Consider the following 23062-nt stretch of genomic DNA (forward strand, 5'->3'; position numbering starts at 1 on the left):
GTGAGTGCATTGTTTGATTAATCTCTTACTGCAGTGGATCTTTTCCGTTTGCGCCCCCCCCCCCCCCCAGCTTATTGGGCGCATATTATTTGCTCCCCCAGACGTAAGTGCCATATTTTTACATAATAGTTCACTATGTAATGGCACGTGCTCTGTAACTGGGGGGTGCATAACGTAGTGGGGGGGGGGGGTACAAACGGAAAAGATCCACCTATTAACCTATTAACAAATGCAACTATTAACCGGTTGGTGCATTTGTCCTTTTACACCATCAAAAAAGTACCCGAAGAAAATAAAGTAATCAGACTCAATTCAAGTAATTAGACTCAGCCCAACCAATCGTTTTTGTCATCATCATTACTAATTTGTTTTAGCGACTTTCGGATATGCTGAAACCTGCAAACGTGAGTAGAATTTTAAAGACAAAATAACGATGTGGCTAATTTATTTTTAAAAATTTCAGCATTTTTTTTTCAATCACAAACGCAGTTCTATCAAAAATTTGTTCAAACAAGGAGGCTCGGTAATGTGCGTTTGCACATAAAATTCTGACCCCGCTCATCACACTTTTGGCATAATTGTCTATCAAATGAAGAACAGATAAAACAACCAAGAAATTAAAGGATTTTTGGAAAAAATTTGTGTATGGACAAGAAACTCGCCTCCGCGCAAACAATCCGGTGGAATAAAAAGTGCCGCATTAGATTGATGCGTTCTGCCATTATTAAGAAAGCAAGGCCAGACGAAACACAAAATCAAAAACAACAACAACAAACATTAATTACATCCAAAATTTTCAAATTTTCTGTCAATGAAATTGAAACTTAATAACAAAATCAAGAAGCTCAGATAAAACTGAAGCAAAATAAATTGTACGTATTTAAAAATATATCGGACCAGTCTATAATAAGGCTCGGTAACAATTACACAATAGAACAAAATCAACAAAGTTAAAAAAAAAATTTTGCTTATATTTTTTAAAAACAAATAATTTCAGAAGTAATGAAAACCATTAGATATCAACTGCAAAAATCCAAATCTTGTACAATCACCTATTCCTCTAATGCTTTATAGGAAGACATCAGGACTTGTCACTATTCATTTTTTATGAGGTTAGAAAAAGAACAACAAATAGGGACAACAAACAAAAATTCAATTAAAACGTGCCAGAAACCGCTGTCGAAGCTGTAAAGTCATATTTTGACCCTCAGATTATGTTTGAGTGCGCCTTCTGCAATAAATCCAAAAATCTGCCAAGTGACCTCTCATTAATGGGACTAAGTAAAAAATAGAAAAAAAAAGTAGAAAAAGAGGAAAAATTGAGAAATACTGAATGCTGATTTTCATGAAGACATGAAAGCCATAAGCTACAAAATGAAATTATTAAACTGATAAATTTATGCGCCCAAAAGACATGCGAACATGTTTTTTCAGAATATGTTTTACGTCTAAAAACAGAACGTCAAATATCGACGAAAACCAAAAATCAGTTTACATTTTTTGCGAAACACCCGTGTCGAAGCCAGTAAATTCATGAAGAATTCTTTAAAAGCATTAGATTTTGTATACATATGTGACCTGTAATTTACGAGACTAAGCAACAAATAGTCCAAAAAAGTACAAAAATTCAAAGATAAAATTTTTTTTCAATTTAGTAAACAATTGTTTTGAAAGTCATGAAAGCCATCAGCTATCATTTCAAATCAGAATATAGGCTGATTTATTCCACCATTAGAACCAATAAGACTTGCCATTATCCAAGATTATTCATACGACTTAATTGACAAAGTAAAGACGATAGCTAAAGGCAAATGAAAAAATAAATTCTTCGAGAAAGGGCTGTCGAAGCCGTTATAACCATAATCTATGCCTCTAAAGACTTTTAAACGTTCTATTTTTCCTTATATCGAACACCAATAATGTAATATATGAGATGTCAAAAATGTTATAATGTGATGAAGCGAGAAAAAAACTTGAAAATTGTGCCAACGCCTAAAAACAAAAAAATTGTGAAATATAGTAGTATCCAGGTCAGAAAACAGCAAAATAGCGCGTAAAACTGCAAAAAAGTGTAAATTTTAATTCAATAGAAGGAAGAAGAAGAAGGGGAAGAAAAAGAAAAGGCATTTTTTATTTGCTGACACTAAGCTACAGATGGACCAAATAGAGAGAAAAATAGTGGCAAAGTTCAATAAGCCATTGTTTATTTGAAAATGAAACATTTTTGAAAGTCAAAACGATCAAAATCTTTTCGTGTAAAATAACTAGATACATTATTTTGGAACTGCTTAGGAAGCCATTTGGACCTATCAACAGTGAGCTTTGATTTGAATTGTTCTGTTCTTTAATTAACAAAGAAAAATATCAAATTTTTCCTTTGAAAAAGACCTACTGAATAAAATCCGAATTTTTTTGGACTGTAACAGTGAAAATTTTGAACTGTAACGAACCTTGCTATTGCAGTTTATCCAGAAAGAATATTCAATTCTTTCAAATGATATAGATCTAGATAATTTGTTAGTTAAAAGATCAAAAAATGTTTCGTTTTTGATAATCATAGATTAAAGTAGATTTAAGTTGACAAAACTTTATAACCAGACTACTCTCAATGGAAGGGGAAGTAGGAATATCTCCTTTTGTAGGTTACAAAGATTGTGTTTGTTGTTTTTGGATGTGTACTTCCGGTACATTTAATCAAAGTGGACTAAAGAAGCTTATTTCGGGCAATTTTTGATGAAAAAGGCTGAATTTTGAAATATTTAGCAAAAATTTCAGACAGAAAAATAGTCAACAACTTTTTTTTGTTTTTTAAAAAATTCAACTGTACCATTGCTTACAATTTTTACATATTTTCGCAAAATTGACAAAATTTTAGGCGCAAATTCCGGAAAATGGGAATAAAAATAAGGCAGATCGTTCTAGTATTCACAAAATTTTGACCCACGATAACTCGCTCTTGAAAATGAAATTAAAAAAAAACTCTTTTTAATTCTAAATTCTACGCTGAACGGTCTTTTTAATGATACCAGTCACAACTCTCTACGATGAATATATCAATCGGTCAAAAATGTTTAAACAAAAAAACCCATCGAGCATATAGTTCCTTCCCCTCAAGAGGGTCGGAACAATTAGCCGGAAGCACAAACCTTGAAAAATTTCTCATACTATGAAAATTTGTAGTTTTTACTTTCATGTGCTATGAGAATCTTCAGGAATTATAATTTTCAGGGTTTTTTTTCGATTTAATTCTGTATTTATCCATATCAAACATTCATCTATTACTCTTTGTATTTTGACATTTTTCGTCAAATTATGTATTTCCCTAACTATTAAACAATCACTTGTTTCCAAAGGACAACAGCAATATCAAGGCTACTTCTGCTCTATTCATGGGTTGAATTGTATACGTCACCGTTTCTTTTCTTTCTTATTTTTCTTGCTTTTTCTTTTCTGTTAAGTGAATAACCAGAATGCTATTACACTGAAATATCTTGATGTTTTTGCCCAAATAACGAATTGTTTCGTTAACTGCAAGTGATGTCCTCTGAACATATGTCAAATATTCAGTGAGAAGCTTATGCTTTTTTTGGCGTCATTTGCACTTTGTTTGCGTAAAGTTGTTCCTGTGGAGCTAAATAATGTTCTACATAGTTTTCTTATCAAAAAGCTTAATGTTTTTGTTTTAGCAAGCTTTTTAGTTTTCAAAAAAATCGTTTTCAAAAAAAATTGTGGATTTCTGATCACTTGCCTTCTTCTATCCCATTTCTGTCAACCTGTAGCTCATTATCAGCAGAGAGTTGAATAATTTTTGAACTGAGAAGAAATTTAGGCTCTACTTCGTTTTATGTTTTCAGAAATGGTAAGTTTTTTGGTGTTGATACTAAGAGTTTTTACTTTTTTTGTGCATTTTTCGTATTTTTGCACATCTGTCTTTATCGTATTTGATACTTGTTATCGCTCAGGCAAAAACAAGTATCAAAAGAATGGCGTCAAAAGAGGGCGCAATAGAAAATATCTAGGTTCTGTTCTTAACGGCTTCGAAACCTGTTTCTCACTAATTCTGATTAACTTTCTAAATTTAGACCCTATTCGTTGTTCTTTTGAGAGTTGTATGAAATATTCTGGATAACAAAAAATCTCAGGCGTCTCATAGAGGTACAAATGAACCTATTTAAGTGTTTAAATCCGAAACTAATGGTTTTGAGGACATTGAATTTATTTGTTGTAAAAATATCCTTTTTTTTCTATTACTCGGGCTTTTTTAATCGTTTTCTATTTGTGTCAACTTGTAGCTCATTTCCAGCTGAGATGTACCATATTTTTAGTGAACTGATTTAGCCGTCACTAATTTTTTGTTTTCATTAATGGTTTTTTTGGATTTTATAGTAAGCTATTTCATTTTTTGTACGTTCAAGTCTTTTCATTTTTGTACACTCGTCTTTGATTTTTCAACAGAGACCAGTGTACAGAAATTCAAAAAATCATTTATGAAAACAAAAAAGTGACTAAAATTAAATGCGAAAATCGTGGCACGTTATAAAATTTTTCGGAATTCGAAATTATCACGACTTTTGAAAAGTTAATTTACGCTTGGGAATCACTTTGCCAAGTGTAACTCAGGTCTGTTATGACTAATACACTTGATATTAGTAATAATTCAGTACTGATTTTTGTAGAAAGACTTGCATTTATACTGGTCCAGTACTGAAACACACTTGGAGTTAGGTACGGGCTACTTTCTGTGACAGGAACTGGCGTCTACGTTGGTAGATGCAGGGATGGTTGGCCTCATAGTGCCCGGTGGATTGTTTGACATAAAGGAACTCAATGCCAGCAAACTACCAGAGGAGACAAAAGCCCAATTGCGCGGATCAACATTGGATCTGAACGAAATGGTCAATTTCTACTCACAGAGCAACATTGCGTCTGTTTTAGCGTCTCCAATAGCTCGAGGAGATTTTGATATTTGTGATAACTCTGTGAACCCGCCTACAATTTACAAGTTTGTCGGGTTACCTGATGAGAAGAAAAGAGCCAAGGTATTTTTCTTGAATGATTTTTTAGTAAAAAGTTACGCAGGTGGACTGTTTACTAATTAGGAACTCCAACAGCAGCATCGAATCAACTAAAGTCGTAATCAGCTCTGAATCAACCAAAATACAAGTCATATGCTATGTTTGCATATAAATATGGATGCGTTTATTTTTAACTAGAATGGAAAATAAATTTAGATAATAAAATAATAGGAAAAAGAACATTTTTAAACATGACGAGATTCTGTTCCCTTGAGTAACACAACCACGAATTAAGAATTAACAATTAAAGGGTTGCACAATTGTTCTTTTTTAACTGAGTACCAACTGCACATTGCAGTTACTCTTTTAAGCAATGATCTGGTTTTAGTAGCCATAGTTACGCACTGCGATTTTACAATTTTTGGGTTGTTGAATTGAATCGAAAACCCATTCCACTAATTTTGTCAGTTAATTTTATATGCATACTTTCTTTACACTTAGGAAAAAAACAAAAATGGACAAAATGGTCATGAACTGTTTTGGGCTCATCTAAATTAAATATTCATTCCATTTCCATGCTAGATGTTGTACCATTAATCAGTAGCTAAAACTATGCTCCAATTTTTCATCAAAATGTATAGTGGATCAAACTGGCGACACTCGCATCTACTTGTTTGAAATTTTTCAATGTTTCCCAGTAATATCAATTGCTAATTTTTTGCCCATTCCCGCTGCCCATGCTTATTAGGGACTATTTATTTTAATTTCACTCTATTAAAGGGGATATCATTAGAATTGACTTCCCATTAAATTACCAAAAGAAGAAATGTCACCCAAAGCCTCACTGGGCATCAGATTGAGTTTTTTTTTCATTCTCGATCAATCACAATTGCATCGAACTAAAATTCTCCGAAACTTAAAAAAAAATCAAACTTCAATTTTTTTTTCAAACTTGAAAAACATTTTTTTCAACTTTTAAAATTTGAAACATAAAAAATTTTTTCAAACATAAAAAAAACAATTTCCAAACAAAGAATAATTTTTGAAAATTTTAATTTTTCCAGGTTTCAACAGACTTCTGTGCTTTGCAACCAGCCGAGAAGACTAAACTGCTTGGCCCGCCAAATGCTGTTCTCACCAATTTGAGGAACGATCCTGACTTCATCAACCAATTAGTAAACTTCTACGTTGTTTCATCAAAACCAGGCACAGTTCAGGCTATGAACATTACTGACCAGAGATTGAAGAATTTTGGCAAGATCTTGAGTCAAGTCAATTTAAACGTTGGTGGAGTCACAGATGATCCAGACTATCCATTACAACTTTATGGCTAGTATAACAGTAGTCCAAAATTTTTGTCACCCATTGCTGCCGAACTGTGAGACTTTTGAGAGAGAACATAACCTAATGTAAATTGTACATTATAAAATCTTGACATAGCTTGACAAGAAACTCTACTTCTTCTATGCAAAAGTGGCTGAAGATGTTAAGTCCTGAAAAACAAAAGAATGATTTTAAAAAGATATGCTGACTTAATAGTCAGGAGCAGGTGGTGTGATGGTTCGCGTACAAAAATTCAAGTAAGCATGATGTTCCGACCCGAGCTCATCTACATTTTTGACTCAATTTTCAACCAAATGAAGAAATAACAAAAAAAGATGTTTGAGTTTAAAACAATCGTTACACAACCTATCTACTAATTGAATTACATAATGCCATGCCTTATTACAGCGCCAATGAGATCTGACCTTAATGAGATTAAGAGACAAAAAACAATCAAAAAAATTAACAAAAACAAAAATTTCACGGCAAAAACTGAATATCTAAACTTAAAAGCACATAGTAACAACGTCAAAATGTAGTCAGATAAAACCTTAACTACTCAAATTTAATTTCTCCTAACTATACAGCGGATGGAAAGTTTTCTTAAGGAGACTATGTTACAAGTCAACAAAGAAAACTATCAGTGAGGCGAAATTCAAAAATTAATAAACATTTTTTAAACCAAGAAATTTCAAAAGTCTCAAAAATCATTAGCTTTTAAATAAATAATCTTTGATAAATAAATAAAAAGTTGTTGCAAAACAGAAAGCCCTTGTCTTTGGGTAGACTAAGCCTTAGAAACGAACTAAAGAAAAACTTTAAAAATTAGAAACGATTTGCGAAAATAAACTATTGCTACCATTAAAATCATTAGCTATTATCTGAATATTATGTATTTTAAATTTAATTCTTGCTCCTCCTAATTCAGCTGCAGGAATTATACTGAAAGATTAAATAGGTTTATTTGGGCCAGATTTGTAAACCATTTGCAGCTGTTACCACGCGATTGTTCTGAAAGAAGATTAGAAACTCAAAAAATGACTACTCAAAAAACGTTTATAAAAACGCATATTGTCCAACAAACAAAGCATCGGTGACAAATACTATCAGTAGATACGTTATTTTTTGAGATACGAGAAACTGGATGTGGCCTCTCATTGATGATAATAAGTTACAATTTGACGAAAAGAACAACAAAAACTGAAAAATGTTTGAAATGTATATCATAAACTTTAAGACTAAGGGCTATAAACTGAACAACTGATTTAGGTAATGTCAATAATTCAATGCTCAACTTCAATTTTAAGATACTTGTCCGCAATTTACAGCTACCTAAAGAACAAAAACAGGCAAAAACGGCAATTTCAAGAAAAAAATTGAGCGAGAAAAGTGTCGAAGGCATTAAAAAATGAGCTTTTCACAAAAAACTTTCCTATGTTCAAATACTTTTTAACAGCAATGGGATTTCTCGTTTTCATCAATAAAAATTCAAGAAATCAAATATAAACAAATACATTAGAACCACGAAATTTTACAGAAAACTCGTAGTATAAACGCCATTAATTTCATTAGCTTCCAACGGAATCCACTAAACACGCTAAGCGAAGCCTCCATGGGACAACACATTTGTTTCCCATTCATATTTTTTCAATAAGGCCACACAACAAGTTATTGACGAATAAGGTTGACTAACAGTCCACGAAAAAAAAACAACAACAGAGACAGGCAACAACCAAAATTCAATAGAAAAGTGCCAGAAGAAAGTGTCGAAGCAACTTAAATCATGAGTTTTTCTCGGAAAACTTTATATATGATCCGTTGAACGCGTTCCCTTAACCAATGGGAACTATCAGTATTAGGACAATGTGATAAGATTTCAAAAACGATCCAAAATAAGAAAAATACCCTAAAATTTTATAAAAAATATGAATGTTAGAGGCATTGAAGTTTTAAACTAATAGGAAGAAGATAAAACCGCTAACCAGATTAATCTTGGCTGTATTAGAAACAAAAAGTGATCCTCTAGGTAAGAAGAATTCCTAACAGTCCACGAAAAAAAAGTTTAGGATCGGTTACTGTTCAAAAAGTGTTTTCGAAAAACTTATTTTTCAAGTCTTAACAGCCATTAAACTCAAAAGCTTTTAACGGAGGTCAAAAACTACGCTCAGAAATAACACGAGGGCAGAAAAAAATGTTTTTTATGCATAGATAATTAAAAAGAGATCACAATATGTCTTTAGACAATAAAAACAACAATAAAAACAGCGGAAACCAAAAATTCAGTAGAAAAAGGCGAGAACAAAATTTCGAAGCCATTTGAAACATTAGCTTTTCTCTGAAAACTTTTTCTGTGGTCCACTGAATGTTTTTTCCAAGCAAATGGGATTAGAGGAAGGTTTGGATAATGTGTATAATATTTGAATAATGTGATAAGAGTTCAAAATCAACCAATAAAAGGCAAATATCCAAAAATTTTTTTTAAATTTGGAATTCTTGTGTCATTGAAGTCATATAATCATTAGTTAGAAGATAAAACCGTCAACGAAAATTATAGAAGTTTCAGTAGAAAGCAAGTGGGTTCCGTCAATACTGAGACTGACTAACAGTTCACGAAAACTTTACGATTGATTGATGTTCAAAAAATTTTCGAAAAATTGTTTTTAAATTATTAACAGGCACTAAATTCAATAAAATTCAACGGAAATTAATAAGTACCTCAATAGAAGAATAGGCTTTTTTGTCACGCATAAGTGATCAATAAGACATCACAACAAGTCTTATGACTATGGAAACAATAACAAAAACAGGCGAAAACCAAAAATCAGTAGAAAAGTGCAAGAAGAAAAGGTTAAAACCATATGAAACCATTAGCTTTTCTCTAAAAAACTTATCTGTGATCCACTGAAAGTCTTTTTTAAGCCAATATAAGCTGTCAATTTTAGGATAAAGTGATGACATTTCAAAAGTAACCAATAATACATAAATTTTCAAAAAAAATTAAAACCTTTTGAAATCTTGTGTCATCGAAGTCATTATTAATAGTTAGAAAATAAAACCATCAGCTAATTCAAATTTGGTTACAGTAGGAGGGATGGTGCTGTCACCACAGAGACTGACTTTCAGTTCACGATAATAAGTTTCTCAATGGTTAATGTTCAAAAAAATTTTCGAAAAATTATTTTTAAAGTTTCAACAGCCATTAGCTGTCCACTCAAAGCACTAGATATGCTCACTTAAATCTCTTTGAGGAATGTATATCACTGTCAGTCAATGAGTACATGCCATAAGACTCCAAAAAATTTGTAAAACCTCAAAAAGAAATTCAAAATTTCATTTAAAATGACGAAAACTCAGAGTCGAATTTAAAAAAAAAACGAGGAATTCCCTGCTAACGCTTTTTTTGTTTGTTACGCTTCCTTTTATTGTAAAGCATGTTTGTAATTAACGGAACCTCGATATGAAAAATGACTTGTCTCTAGGTGATTGAAAAAAGCAAAAAAAGTAGAAAATTTTTATAAAAAAGTTCTCAAATAGATTTCAATTTTTTTTATATTGAAGCTCCCTATGAGACTAGAACTAGTCTCTTTTATCACCTTTAGTCTATTAGTAACACAATATTGGTTCAATTTTTGGCAAGAAATTCAAGTTTAAAATACTATTTTTATAGAAAATGTCTTAATGTGAAGAAAAAACAGACTAAAAGTGAACAAATATCCCGTGTTCACACAAAACTTCAATCCTCGATAACTCCTCGAAAAAAGCGAAAATCGAAAAAATCTTTTTAATTTTGAATTCTACGATGGACCAGCTTTTTAATGATACCTCTCACATTTCTCTGCGATGAATATATCGATCGGCCAAAATTAACTGAACAAAAAAAACCCATTTGAGTATATAGTTCCTCCCCCCCCCCCACAAGTGGGGTCCGAACAATAAATTTTTCTGTGGGAATCTTGTTGATCTGAGTTTAATATCCGTAGTTGAGGTTAAAAAAGTTTACCTGTCCAGATCTTGAAAAATAAGACCAAAACGATCTCTCCAGAAAGTTACAAGATAACTTTGTCTAAAGAATTCTCAAATTCATGCAAGATAAGTTTTTGTCCTGCAAAATCTGAGAGAACTTTTCCACAAGAGTCTTCCGAGGTCTTACAAGATATTTTTCTGGTCTCAACTGGACCAGATTATTGAGATCCAAAAACTGAATTTATTGATAATTTTTCTCAGATTATATCACAATAAACAAATGTTCATTGACTCTTGTTCTTGCGAAAGATTGTTTCTGGGGAAGGGTAATTAGCTTTGTGGGCACTTAGATGTGCAATTGCAGCGCCAACTATGGAGAAAACTGTTTAAATAGAAGAAAATTCGAATTTATGAATCTTAGCAACATGACTCTTTCTAATCATGCAAAGATTATTTATTACTAACCAAAAAAAACTATCTATTTTCTTATGGTTAGTAAGAACCCTAAATGATCTTTGTATGACTAGTAAGAGCTATATATTACTTCTCTATGTGGTTAAGATCCATTAATTCGAATTTTCTTCTATTTAAATGATTTCTAATGGATAGCATAGTACTTTTCCCCAGAAGCAACCTGGCTCAAGGACAAGAATCAATGAAAAATTCTATGTTGTAATATAAACACGTGTTTTGTTCACATCATAGCAAATTTTCATTCTTGGAAAGACTTCGTATCTTGGAAAGACTTTAAATTTGAATAAAAATGTTTTCTGTTTATACATAGCTTCTACACTGCCTCTGATATTTGATCGTTATTTGATTAAAACCAGGTGGAAACTCAGTGTTCTTTTTTTTAATTGATTATTTTAGCCCAGTTGATCTGTGGTCAACTTATGTGGAAAGTTAGGGGAGGAATGCCCTATCCCAGAAGCAAAGCAGAGCGAGAAAAAGGGAACAACCGGCCAAAAACACTTCAAGAACAAATCATGGACAAAATGAAAGCCAAAAAGTACCAAAATGACCCAGATTTAAGTGATCATTGCAATGAAGTCTTCAAGAAAACAGAAGAAGACGTCAAGTACAGTCTTGCCTGGGGGTTCTTCAAACCCTTAATTTTGGGCAAAATATTCTACACACCTGTGAACGCAATGACAGACAAACTGATCATAGAAGCTAACAAAACGTTCGTCCAAGTAGGCACTATATTCAGTTTGATTTCGTCCATGGTGGGCGCTAAAGATGAGATCAGAAAAGACATTCATGATTTGCTCGAAGACCCCAACAACCCAAAGGACCCCAAGATGAAGGTCCTGGTCGCCTTAATTTCTCAAGGAGCGACACAGTCTGGAAACCCTATCACGTTTACGAATGATCCTTTTTTCTCCAACACAAAACCAACCGACGGTTCCAAAAACTGGGAAATGATGTATGATGATATGCTTAATATGTTAGAACAGCTGGATTCGTACACGCAGTGTTTTGTGTCTAACAAATTCAGAGGGCTGAAAACTGAGGCGGAGATGGAACAGCAGGCCCGGTTGTACATATACCAGAAGGGGGTCTGGGCTGGGTTCACTTTTCTGGACATGGATAAAGGAAACAAGGTTTGGTTTTTATTATTTTCCGGATGATTATTGAAACCGACTACTAATTGCCCGGGTCGAATGTCCGCTCTAAAATCCTCCCATTTTGTTTTAAGAGTGGGGGGTAATTTGTTTATGGGGGGTAAATTGATGTAAAAGTATGGGGGTAATTTGTTCAGAGGGGGTAAAATGATTTAAGAGTTGAGCTGCAATAGGAGGACTTTTGAGGAATTACCCCCACTGACTGAAATTGCCATGTAAGAGTGGGCTGCAATGGGCTGCAATGGGAAGACTTTTCAGGAATGACCCCCCCTGACTGAAATTGTCATGTAAGAGTGGGCTGCAATGGGCTGCAATGGGAGGACTTTTCAGGAATTACCCCCCTGTCTGAAATTGCCATGTAAGAGTGGGCTGCAATGGGCTGCAATGGGAGGACTTTTTAGGAATTACCCCCCTGACTGAAATTTCCATGAAAGAGTTGGGCTGCCAAGGGGGGTAAAATGGTGTAAGAGTGAGAGGGTAATTTGTCCAGAGGGGGTAAAATGAGGTAAGAGTTGGGCTGCCAAGAGGGGTAAAATGGGGTAAGAGTGAGGGGGTAATTTGTCCAGAGGGGGTAAAATGATGTAAGAGTTGGACTGCCAAGGGGGGTAAAATGGTGTAAGAGTGAGGGGGTAATTTGCCCAGAGGGGTAAAATAATGTAAGAGTTGGGCTGCCAAGGGGGTAAAATGGTGTAAGAGTGAGGGTGTAATTTGTCCAGAGGGGGTAAAATGATGTAAGAGGGGGGTAAAGGGGGGTAAAATGGTGTAAGAGTGAGAGGGTAATTTGTCCAGAGGGGGTAAAATGAGGTAAGATTTGGGCTGCCAAGAGGGGTAAAATGGGGTAAGAGTGAGGGGGTTATTTGTCCAGAGGGGGTAAAATGATGTAAGAGTTGGACTGCCAAGGGGGGTAAAATGGTGTAAGAGTGAGGGGGTAATTTGCCCAGAGGGGTAAAATAATGTAAGAGTTGGGCTGCCAAGGGGGTAAAATGGTGTAAGCGTGAGGGTGTAATTTGTCCAGAGGGTGTAAAATGATGTAAGAGCTGGGCTGTCAAGGGGGGTAAAATGGTGTAAGAGTGAGGGGGTAATTTGTCCAGAGGGGGTAAAAAGATGTAATATGTGGGCTGCCAAGGGGGGTAAAATGGAGTAAGAGTGAGGGGGTAATTTGTCCAGAGGGGGTAAAATGATGTAAGAGTTGGGCTGCCAAGGGGGATAAAATGATGTAAGAGTGAGGGGGCAATTTGTCCAGAGGGGGTAAAATGATGTAAGATGTGGGCTGCCAAAGGGGTTAAAATGGTGTAAGAGTGAGGGGGTAATTTGTCCAGAGGGTGTAAAATGATGTAAGAGTTGGGCTGCCAAGGGGGGGTAAGTTGGTGTAAGAGTGAGCGGGTAATTTGTCCAGAGGGTGTAAAATGATGTAAGACTTGGGCTGCCAAGGGGAGTAAAATGGTGTAAGAGTGAGAGGGTAAATTGTCAAGAGGTGGTAAAATGATATAAGAGTTGGGCTGCCAAGGGGGGTAAAATTGTGTAAGGGTGAGGGGATAATTTGTCCAGAGGAGTAAAATGAGGTAAGAGTTGGGCTGCCAAGAGGGGTAAAATGGTGTAAGAGTGAGGGGGTAATTTGTCCAGAGGGGGTAAAATGATGTAAGAGTTGGGCTGCCAAGGGGGGTAAAACGGTATAAGAGTGAGGGGGTAAATTGTCCAGAAGGGGTAAAATGATGTGAGAGTTGGGCTGCCAAGAGGGGTAATATGGTGTAAGAGTGAGGGTGTAATTTGTCCAGAGGGGGTAAAATTATGTAGGATGTGGGCTGCCAAGGGGAGTAAAAAGGTGTAAGAGTGAGGGGATAATTTGTCCAGAGGGGGTAAAATGATGTAAGAGTTGGGCTGCCAAGTGGGTAATGTGGTATAAGAGTGAGGGGGTAATTTGTCCAGAGGGGGTAAAATGAGGTAAGAGTTGGGCTGCCAAGAGGGGTAAAATGGGGTAAGAGTGAGGGGGTAATTTGTCCACAGGGGGTAAAATGATGTAAGAGTTGGGCTGCCAAGGGGGGTAAAATGGTGTAAGAGTGAGGGGGTAAATTGTCCAGAAGGGGTAAAATGATGTGAGAGTTGGGCTGCCAAGAGGGGTAAAATAGTGTAAGAGTGAGGGGATAATTTGTCCAGAGGGGGTAAAATGATGTAAGAGTTGGGCTGTCAAGGGGGGTAAAATGGTGTAAGAGTGAGGAGGTAATTTGTCTAGAAGGGGTTAAATGATGTAAGAGTTGGGCTGCCAAGTGGGTAATGTGGTGTAAGAGTGAGGGGGTAATTTGTCCAGAGGGGTTAAAATGAGGTAAGAGTTGGGCTGCCAAGAGGGGTAAAATGGTGTAAGAGTGAGGGTGTAATTTGTCCAGAGGGGGTAAAAAGATGTAATATGTGGGCTGCCAAGGGGGGTAAAATGGATTAAGAGTGAGGGGGTAATTTGTCCAGAGGGAGTAAAATGATGTAAGAGTTGGGCTGCCAAGAGGGGTAAAATGATGTAAGAGTGAGGGGGTAATTTGTCCAGAGGGGTTAAAATGATGTAAGAGTTGGGCTGCCAAGGGGGGTAAAATGGTGTAAGAGTGAGGGGGTAAATTGTCCAGAGGGGTAAAATGATGTAAGAGTCGGGCTGCCAAGAGGGGTAATATGGTGTAAGAGTGAGGGAGTAATTTGTCCAGAGGGGGTAAAATTATGTAGTATGTGGGCTGCCAAGGGGAGTAAAATGGTGCAAGAGTGAGGGGATAATTTGTTCAGAGGGGGTAAAATGATGTAAGAGTTGGGCTGTCAAGGGGGGTAAAATGGTGTAAGAGTGAGGAGGTAATTTGTCCAGAAGGGGTAAAATGATGTAAGAGTTGGGCTGCCAAGTGGGTAATGTGGTGTAAGAGTGAGGGGGTAATTTGTCCAGAGGGGGTAAAATGAGGTAAGAGTTGGGCTGCCAAGAGGGGTAAAATGGTGTAAGAGTGAGGGGATAATTTGTCCAGAGGGGGTAAAATGATGTAAGAGTTGGGCTGCCAAGGGGGGTAAAATGGTTTAAGAGTGAGGGGGTAATTTGTCCAGAAGGGGTAAAATGATGTAAGAGTTGGGCTGCCAAGAGGGGTAATATGGTGTAAGAGTGAGGGGGTAATTTGTCCAGAGGGGGCAAAATTATGTAGGATGTGGGCTGCCAAGGGGAGTAAAATGGTGTAAGAGTGAGGGGGTAATTTGTCCAGAGGGGGTAAAATGATGTAAGAGTTGGGCTGCCAAGGGGGATAAAATGGTGTAAGAGTGAGGGTGTATTTTGTCCAGAGGGGGTAAAATTATGTAGGATGTGGGCTGCCAAGGGGAGTAAAAAGGTGTAAGAGTGAGGGGATAATTTGTCCAGAGGGGGTAAAATGATGTAAGAGTTGGGCTGCCAAGTGGGTAATGTGGTATAAGAGTGAGGGGGTAATTTGTCCAGAGGGGGTAAAATGAGGTAAGAGTTGGGCTGCCAAGAGGGGTAAAATGGGGTAAGAGTGAGGGGGTAATTTGTCCAGAGGGGGTAAAATGATGTAAGAGTTGGACTGCCAAGGGGGGTAAAATGGTGTAAGAGTGAGGGGTTAATTTGTCCAGAAGGGGTAAAATGATGTAAGAGTTGGGCTGCCAAGTGGGGTACTGTGGTGTAAGAGTGAGGGGGTAATTTGTCCAGAGGGGGTAAAATGAGGTAAGAGTTGGGCTGCCAAGAGGGGTAAAATGGTGTAAGAGTGAGGGGGTAATTTGTCCAGAGGTGGTAAAAAGATATAAGAGTTGGGCTGCCAAGGGGGGTAAAATTGTGTAAGGGTGAGGGGATAATTTGTCCAGAGGAGTAAAATGAGGTAAGAGTTGGGCTGCCAAGAGGGGTAAAATGGTGTAAGAGTGAGGGGGTAATTTGTCCAGAGGGGGTAAAATGATGTAAGAGTTGGACTGCCAAGGGGGGTAAAATGGTGTAAGAGTGAGGGGTTAATTTGTCCAGAAGGGGTAAAATGATGTAAGAGTTGGGCTGCCAAGTGGGGTACTGTGGTGTAAGAGTGAGGGGGTAATTTGTCCAGAGGGGGTAAAATGATGTAAGAGTTGGGCTGCCAAGGGGGGTAAAATGGCGTAAGAGTGAGGGGGTAAATTGTCCAGAGGTGGTAAAAAGATATAAGAGTTGGGCTGCCAAGGGGGTAAAATTGTGTAAGGGTGAGGGGATAATTTGTCCAGAGGAGTAAAATGAGGTAAGAGTTGGGCTGCCAAGAGGGGTAAAATGGTGTAAGAGTGAGGGGTTAATTTGTCCAGAGGGGATAAAATGATGTAAGAGTTGGGCTGCCAAGGGGGTAAAATGGTGTAAGAGTGAGGGGGTACTTTGTCCAGAAGGGGTAAAATGATGTAAGAGTTGGGCTGCCAAGAGGGGTACTATGGTGTAAGAGTGAGGGGGTAATTTGTCCAGAGGGGGTAAAATTATGTAGGATGTGGGCTGCCAAGGGGAGTGAAATGGTGTAAGAGTGAGGGGGGGTAATTTGTCCAGAGGGGGTAAAATGATGTAAGAGTTGGGCTGCCAAGGGGGGTAAAATGGTGTAAGAGTGAGGAGGTAATTTGTCCAGAAGGGGTAAAATGATGTACGAGTTGGGCTGCCAAGGTGGTAATGTGGAGTAAGAGTGAGGTGTTAATTTGTCCAGAGGGGGTAAAATGAGGTAAGATTTGGGCTGCCAAGAGGGGTAAAATGGTGTAAGATTGAGGGGGTAATTTATCCAGAGCGGGTAAAATGATGTAAGAGTTGGACTGCCAAGGGGGGTAAAATGGTGTAAGAGTGAGGGGGTAATTTGTCCAGAAGGGGTAAAATGATGTAAGAGTTGGGCTGCCAAGTGGGGTAATGTGGTGTAAGAGTGAGGGGGTAATTTGTCCGGAGGGGGTGTAAAATGAGGTAAGAGTTGGGCTGCCAAGAGGGGTAAAATGGTGTAAGAGTGAGGGGGTAATTTGTCCAGAGGGGGTAAAGTGATGCAAGAGTTGGGCTGCCAAGGAAGGTAAAATGGTGTAAGACTGAGGGGGTAATTTGTCCAGAGGGGATAAAATGATGTAAGAGTTCGGCTGCCAAGGGGGGTAAAATGGCGTAAGAGTGAGGGGGTTACTTGTCCAGAGGTGGTAAAATGATGTAAGAGTTGGGCTGCCAAAGGGGGATAAAGTGCTGTAAGAGTGAGGGGGTAATTTGTTCTGAGGGGGTAAATTGATGTAATTGTGAAGCGGTAATTTGCTGAGAGGGAGCAATTCCAACAAGTATTATTCATATATATATACTGTCAAGAGTTTGACAAGCAATGATGTTCTGGAGGTTTAGGCGACGCAGCTGAGGGTACAGAGGTTGTGGGTTCAAGACTGGCGGTCTTCAGGTATGGGCGCTAAAACAATGTAAGATTGAGAGGTTAAAATGATGTAAGAATTGGGCTGCCAAGGGGGGGTGGGGGGGGGGGGTAAAAGATAAAATAACCCCCCACTCTTACGTCTTTTTTGGTCTGTCAAGGGGGGTAAAACGATGTAAGAGTTGGGGGGTAATTTCTCAATTACCCCCCAACTCTTACATCGTTTTACCCCCCTTGACAGACCAAAAAAGATGTAAGCGTGGGGGGTTAATTTGTCTTTTACCCCCTCACTCTTACACCATTTTACCCCCCTTGGAAGCCCAATGCAGCCCAAAAAGACGTAAGAGTTTTGAGCTGCGTTTTCCTAAAAAATCCTCCCATTGCAGCCCCACTCTTACATCATTTTGAGCGGAAAAATTCAACTCGGGTGCTCACGCAATAGTATAACGTGAGAATCATTAAACAGCTGAAGATGCTTCAAGTTTTTCCACTTATTCTCTTTTTGTGTCCCAAAAATTTCATTAAAAGATTTCCTGAATTCTCGCTGTACAGGAGAAATTGATGTAGCTGATTGTCTTTTTTTCATAATGACATCTTTTTGTTTAAAAATGTGATTTATCAGAACAGTGTACCATATATTGTTGCCTAGTGATTTAGCGGATTTAAGAGTCGCTAGAACTTGCATGTTGTTAATCGTGCCAAAACCATATAACAAATGATCATGTACTCTTGTGTTTCAGAAAAATGTTCGAAAATTTATAAGTTTAAGAAAAATTCATATAAGTGAATAGTAACAGCAGATTTAGTAACAATTCTTGGCGGGCTTAGTCTAAGATTGATCACCGAGAAGTTTTTAAAACATAAATTTATTAAGCCTAAAATGAGCGCAATCGATTTAGTATATTAGTAGATTCAACGGAAATTATCTTAAACGAACTTTTTCTGAGCTTTCGACGTGAAATAGAACGAATATTGTGAGCATTCTAATATTTTTTAAGGCTTACATGGTTAAGAAATATGGCGTAATAAACTTTTCTCGCTTTGTCTAAATTGTTCAATTCAATCTACGCTTCTCTTTAATTAAAATAGTGCAAAGCTCATTTAGTGTACTCAGTAAAATCCTCCCGCCCGGAAAAAAATGTTGGGAGGACCGGTACAAGCTTAACGAGTGGGCGGACGAGCAATCCGGACGACGTGCGTACGACGGCGGAGCGGACGACGCTGTCGGAGCCGTAACGGAGTTCGTCATTCTGAGCAGTTGAATAGTAACCCCTAGGGTTGCTTTCCTCAACGATCCAAACTAAATCACCAACTTTGAGGTGCTCTTCGGCAGGCATCTGCCACTTAGATCTGCGGTTCAGCGCAGGTACAAACTCCTTAAGCCAACGTGCCGAAATTGCATTGGCGTAGGACTGTGCGCGGGCGTACTGCTTACAATGATCGAACTCGTCGACACCAACGATGGACGGAGTTCCGGTTGCTTGGTTACCGAGTAGAAAATGATTAGGTGTTATTGCGCCTAAGTCGGACGGGTCGGCGCTGACGGGCATTAACGGACGTGCGTTTAGTGCGTGTTCAACAAGACAAAAAGTACTGTTCAGCACCTCATCTGTGAGGCGGCGTGTGCCGAGGATGGTGTACAGTACCCTCCTGAAACTACGGACCCACTCTCCCAGATGCCACCTTGATGTGGCACACTAGGCGGATTGAACCTCCACTTAATGCCCTTATGTGCAAGTTTGGCGGCAATCATAAGCGTATTCCATTTTTCGATACATTCACGGTGCTCCTTTTCCGCTCCAATGAAGTTCGTACTATTATCCAACCAAATCATAGCATGCGTACCCCGACGGGAGACGAACCACTCCACTCCCATTACACAGGAACTAGTGTCCATGGACGGGACGACTTCGACATGGACAGCACGAGTAGTCAAACAGGTGAAGAGGAATCCCCACCTCTTCTCGGTAGTCCGACGAACAGTGACGTAGAGTGGGCCGAAATAATCAACCCCGGTGTTGGTAAAGGGAGGAGACTGGTATGCGAGTCTCTCCTTTGGGAGGTCTGCCATGATTTGAGTCTGTTTGAGTGGTTGCTGCATGGAACTTTCTACACAAGACGCAGTTTGATTTGATGGAACGCAGTGTGGGACGTAGTCTAAGGATGGCATAACGTTCCTGTACCTTTGACCGTAAGTAATCAATGTCCTGATGACGGTTCTTCAAATGAGTATGCCGCAGGAACATTTTAACAAAAGTATGACGCGCTTCCAGATCGATAGGATGCTTAGTGTCAAAGTCAATTTCCACTAGCCATCGGAGCCGACTAGAAGAACGGATGAGGCCATGCGGCCCATTAAACGGCGCAAACTGAGCAATGCAGCTGCTCCTCTTCAAGGAGTTGTTGTCAAGAAGATCGTTTCTTTCAGTACTAAACGGCTCCCCTTGAACCAAGTACTGGAGATGACGGTCGGTTTCGTCAAGCTCAACATATTCCGCTATGCTGCCGTTTACGATACAGTAATTTCATGAGATGGTAAAAGAAGGAGCACATATGCGGTGACACGAAGTGGATTTTGATAAGAACTGAACTTATCAAACGGGATTAGATTAATGCTTTGTTCCTTCGGGGCCTTTGTTACGGATGCGGCTAGAGATGAGATGGAGTCGTCATCTTGTTCCTTGAAAACAACGCCGAGCTTGATGTTATCAAAGACGTCAGTATTTGGTACGAAAGGGAATTGTTTAGTATTCAAGAAGTCAGGACCCTCACCAGGCTACTGGATTGCAAAACTTCAGCGGACATACCACGCGTGCCACCATCTGCCGGATTGTCACAAGTGGCAACATTGGTCAACGCTAGTGTTCTCCAGAATTTCACTAACCCAATATGCAATGGAGATGGGGTGTTTATTGGTTGAGTTTATCCTCTTCCAGATGATGGTGCTATCTGTCCACATAAAAACTTTATCCACAGTAACCGTTAATGCTCACAGATTTCCCTTTTTAAACGCGCAGCAAGGAGAGCGGCTTGTAATTCCAATTTAGGAACTGTCATTACCTTCATAGGTGCAACACGAGCCTTGCCCAAGACAAACGCCAGCTCTGTTGTAATCTCCCCGGATGTGCAAATTACTTGAGCCCTAAGAAAATCTACTCCACTGAATACGTCTTGCGAGCTATCATTAAACATGTGGAGTTCAAAATGTTGGAATGGTCCTAATAAGTAACTTCTTGATATAGTGATCTCAACTAACCGCGGCAGTTCAAAACACCAGGCAAGGAATCTGTCATTTGTGTCTTTAGGTAACTACTCATCCCAAATTTGTCCATTGACACACCAAATGTCTTTCAAGATTAACCGAGCACCAACAGTAAACAGTGCGACAAAACCAATTGAGTCGCAGACCTTTGACATAAGACTTAAGACCAAGGGTTGTGTTAATTTTGTTGTGATGGTGCTGTTAGTCCCCCTACTCACAACCAGAGTATCGTTTTTGTGATCCCACTGAAGCCCAAGCACGTGCATTACTTCCTCTTTGGATGAAACGATAAACTTCGGTTCAATAGATTGAGCAGACCCATCAATTCGGTCAGCCAGATCTGGTACATTGCTTACAAACTTAGTAAGTTTGAAAACACCTAGATGAAGAAGATGTACCAGTTCCTTTGACCTAATGAGGGCCCTCTCGGGGGATTCCACTGAGTCCAAGTAATCGTCCATGTAGAAGTTCTCAAGGACGGCTTTTGCAGCTTCTGGGTACTTCTTAGCGTTATCACTTGCCGTGCGTTGAAGTGCGTAGTTGGCGCAGGTGGGCAAATCTTTTTCCCCAAAGATCTGGCATGTATACTGGTGTACCACAATATTTGATGTGGGGTCCTCCCGCCTCAAAAAGCGCAATGATGGCTGATCACATGTTAACACTCCAACTTGGAAGAACATTTCCCCGATTTCGGCGGATACGGCACGTGTATGTTGTCCGAACCGTAGGGGTACATAGATTAGGTTTTGTAGTAAGTCAGGTCCGGTGATTAATGCAATTTAGCTGCTCCGTTTAGTACCCTACGAAACTTGCCTGGCTTGTTCGGATTAAAAACTGGATGGTGTGGTAGGTACCACTTTTGTTCTGAGCGACATTCCACCTTATGAGCATCTTTGACCACTACTACGTAGCCCTTGTCTAAGTCCTCTTTGATGGTATTCGAATACTTTTCCCTTAAAGTCTGCTCTTTCGTAAGCCGCTTTTCCAAAGATTTCAATTGAACCAGCGCTGAGAAATAATTGTTGGGCAGCTCGATGTTATCTTTAGCCCATAGCATTCCGACATTGTACCCTTTTCCAATATCCACTGTGGTGTTTTCAAGAATAACAAGCGCACGTGCATCCACCGCGGATCGTGGGTCTACTTGCTTTAGTGCTCCGTACGACTCCGTGTCGTACAAGAATTTACCTGACCAGCGAATTCAGAATTCTGCTCTATATTTGCTTTAAAACAAGGCGAGACTAAACCTGAAGACGACGGTTTAGGGCCGCTTAGAACCCAACCTATGGGTAAGCGAACAGCGAAGGGCGAGCACTTCTCGTCGGCAGCGAAGTACTCTAACGGGTGGATGGCATGATACACATCCGATCCAAGTATCATCGCGATGTTTCCATAGCAACATCTAACTGTGTCTAGAACTGCTAGGTGCGGGTATGTTTCCTGAAGTGCTTTAATGTTGACCACATCGGCGCCTACAATCAAATCCTCTTTTACGTAAGGGCTTACTTTGAATGGTTTAAATGCATGGTTGTCGCGTGCTATTACAGTTACTTCAACTAACTTAGTGTCTACAACCTCCTCAGTATTTATACCCTTGACTGTTAATTTCAATGCTGTACCGTGCAAACCAAGTCTATTTGCAAGATCATTGGACAACCAAGATTTACTGCAAGCGGTATCGCACAAAACCAAAGCAGTTGTATCTTTACCAGAAGAGCTCAATAACTGTAATTCAGTCATCTGAAGGAGGCCTTTCACATTACTCACAGATGACAAATTAGTGGTCTTACTCGTTGATTGACACTGGAAAATATACGTTGATTTGCGCCAGCATTATAATTACTATTGTTGGTTGAAGGGGGATTTGATGGATAAACTCTCTTAGCTCCATGGAGAAGTGTATTGTGGGGGGCTGTTACATCCGTCCTTCCTGCATTTCCTAGGATTTGGGCATTGCCTTAACACAGTTGTGCTTCGGCCACTACCTTTACTAGCTGAGTGGGAGATTTTTCTTTAAAAACCCGACACTCCTAGATGCGGTGGATACCTTTATACACAATGCAGCTAGGGATTGGAGGCGTTGCCAATATTGAGGCTGATCTCTGAGTTCCCTTAGTTTTTGTATTAGCAGAAAAAGTTCTTGAGGCAACTTTGGTCTGGACTAGTGAGTTGGTGTTATCCTCAATCATTGCCTTTGACGAAGTTTGTTTCATTAAGTCATGTGCCTCGGCCTTCTCCTTCAACCAATCGCTGAATTCAGGGATTGTTGGCTTAACCCAATGTTTCTTCACTGTGAAGAGTGACCAAGACTCTTTGAGATTGGCCTCAATTTTTGCACAGCCGTGTTAAGAAATGAGGTGCTCTTAAGATCTGAGTCATATGAAAGTGATATAAAGACACCAACAAGATTTGAAATTGTTGCAGAATAGTTTATAATGTTACCACTATTGTGCATCTGTAGTGGGGGAAAGGAATTGAGTTTGTCTATGTGTGCACTGACTACTGCCTGTGGTTGGCCAAATTTACGTTCGGATGTCTTAA

The 23062-nt window shown here is 38.7% G+C and overlaps 1 protein-coding gene across 1 annotated transcript in view; it reads left to right on the forward strand.

The window, feature by feature from the left end:
- LOC142354579 (phospholipid-transporting ATPase ABCA1-like) overlaps positions 1 to 23062 on the forward strand; it is a 90934-nt gene that overhangs the window by 19696 nt on the left and 48176 nt on the right. Inside the window, exons 2-5 of the mRNA XM_075406907.1 lie at positions 375 to 404; positions 4749 to 5039; positions 6080 to 6344; positions 11172 to 11905. Of these exons, the coding sequence (XP_075263022.1) occupies positions 375 to 404; positions 4749 to 5039; positions 6080 to 6344; positions 11172 to 11905 (1320 nt within the window). The remainder of the gene's footprint in view (positions 1 to 374; positions 405 to 4748; positions 5040 to 6079; positions 6345 to 11171; positions 11906 to 23062) is intronic.

Source organism: Convolutriloba macropyga, chromosome 15, assembly GCF_964194025.1.
Source record: "Convolutriloba macropyga chromosome 15, txConMacr16.3, whole genome shotgun sequence".
Lineage (NCBI taxonomy): Eukaryota > Metazoa > Xenacoelomorpha > Acoela > Convolutidae > Convolutriloba > Convolutriloba macropyga.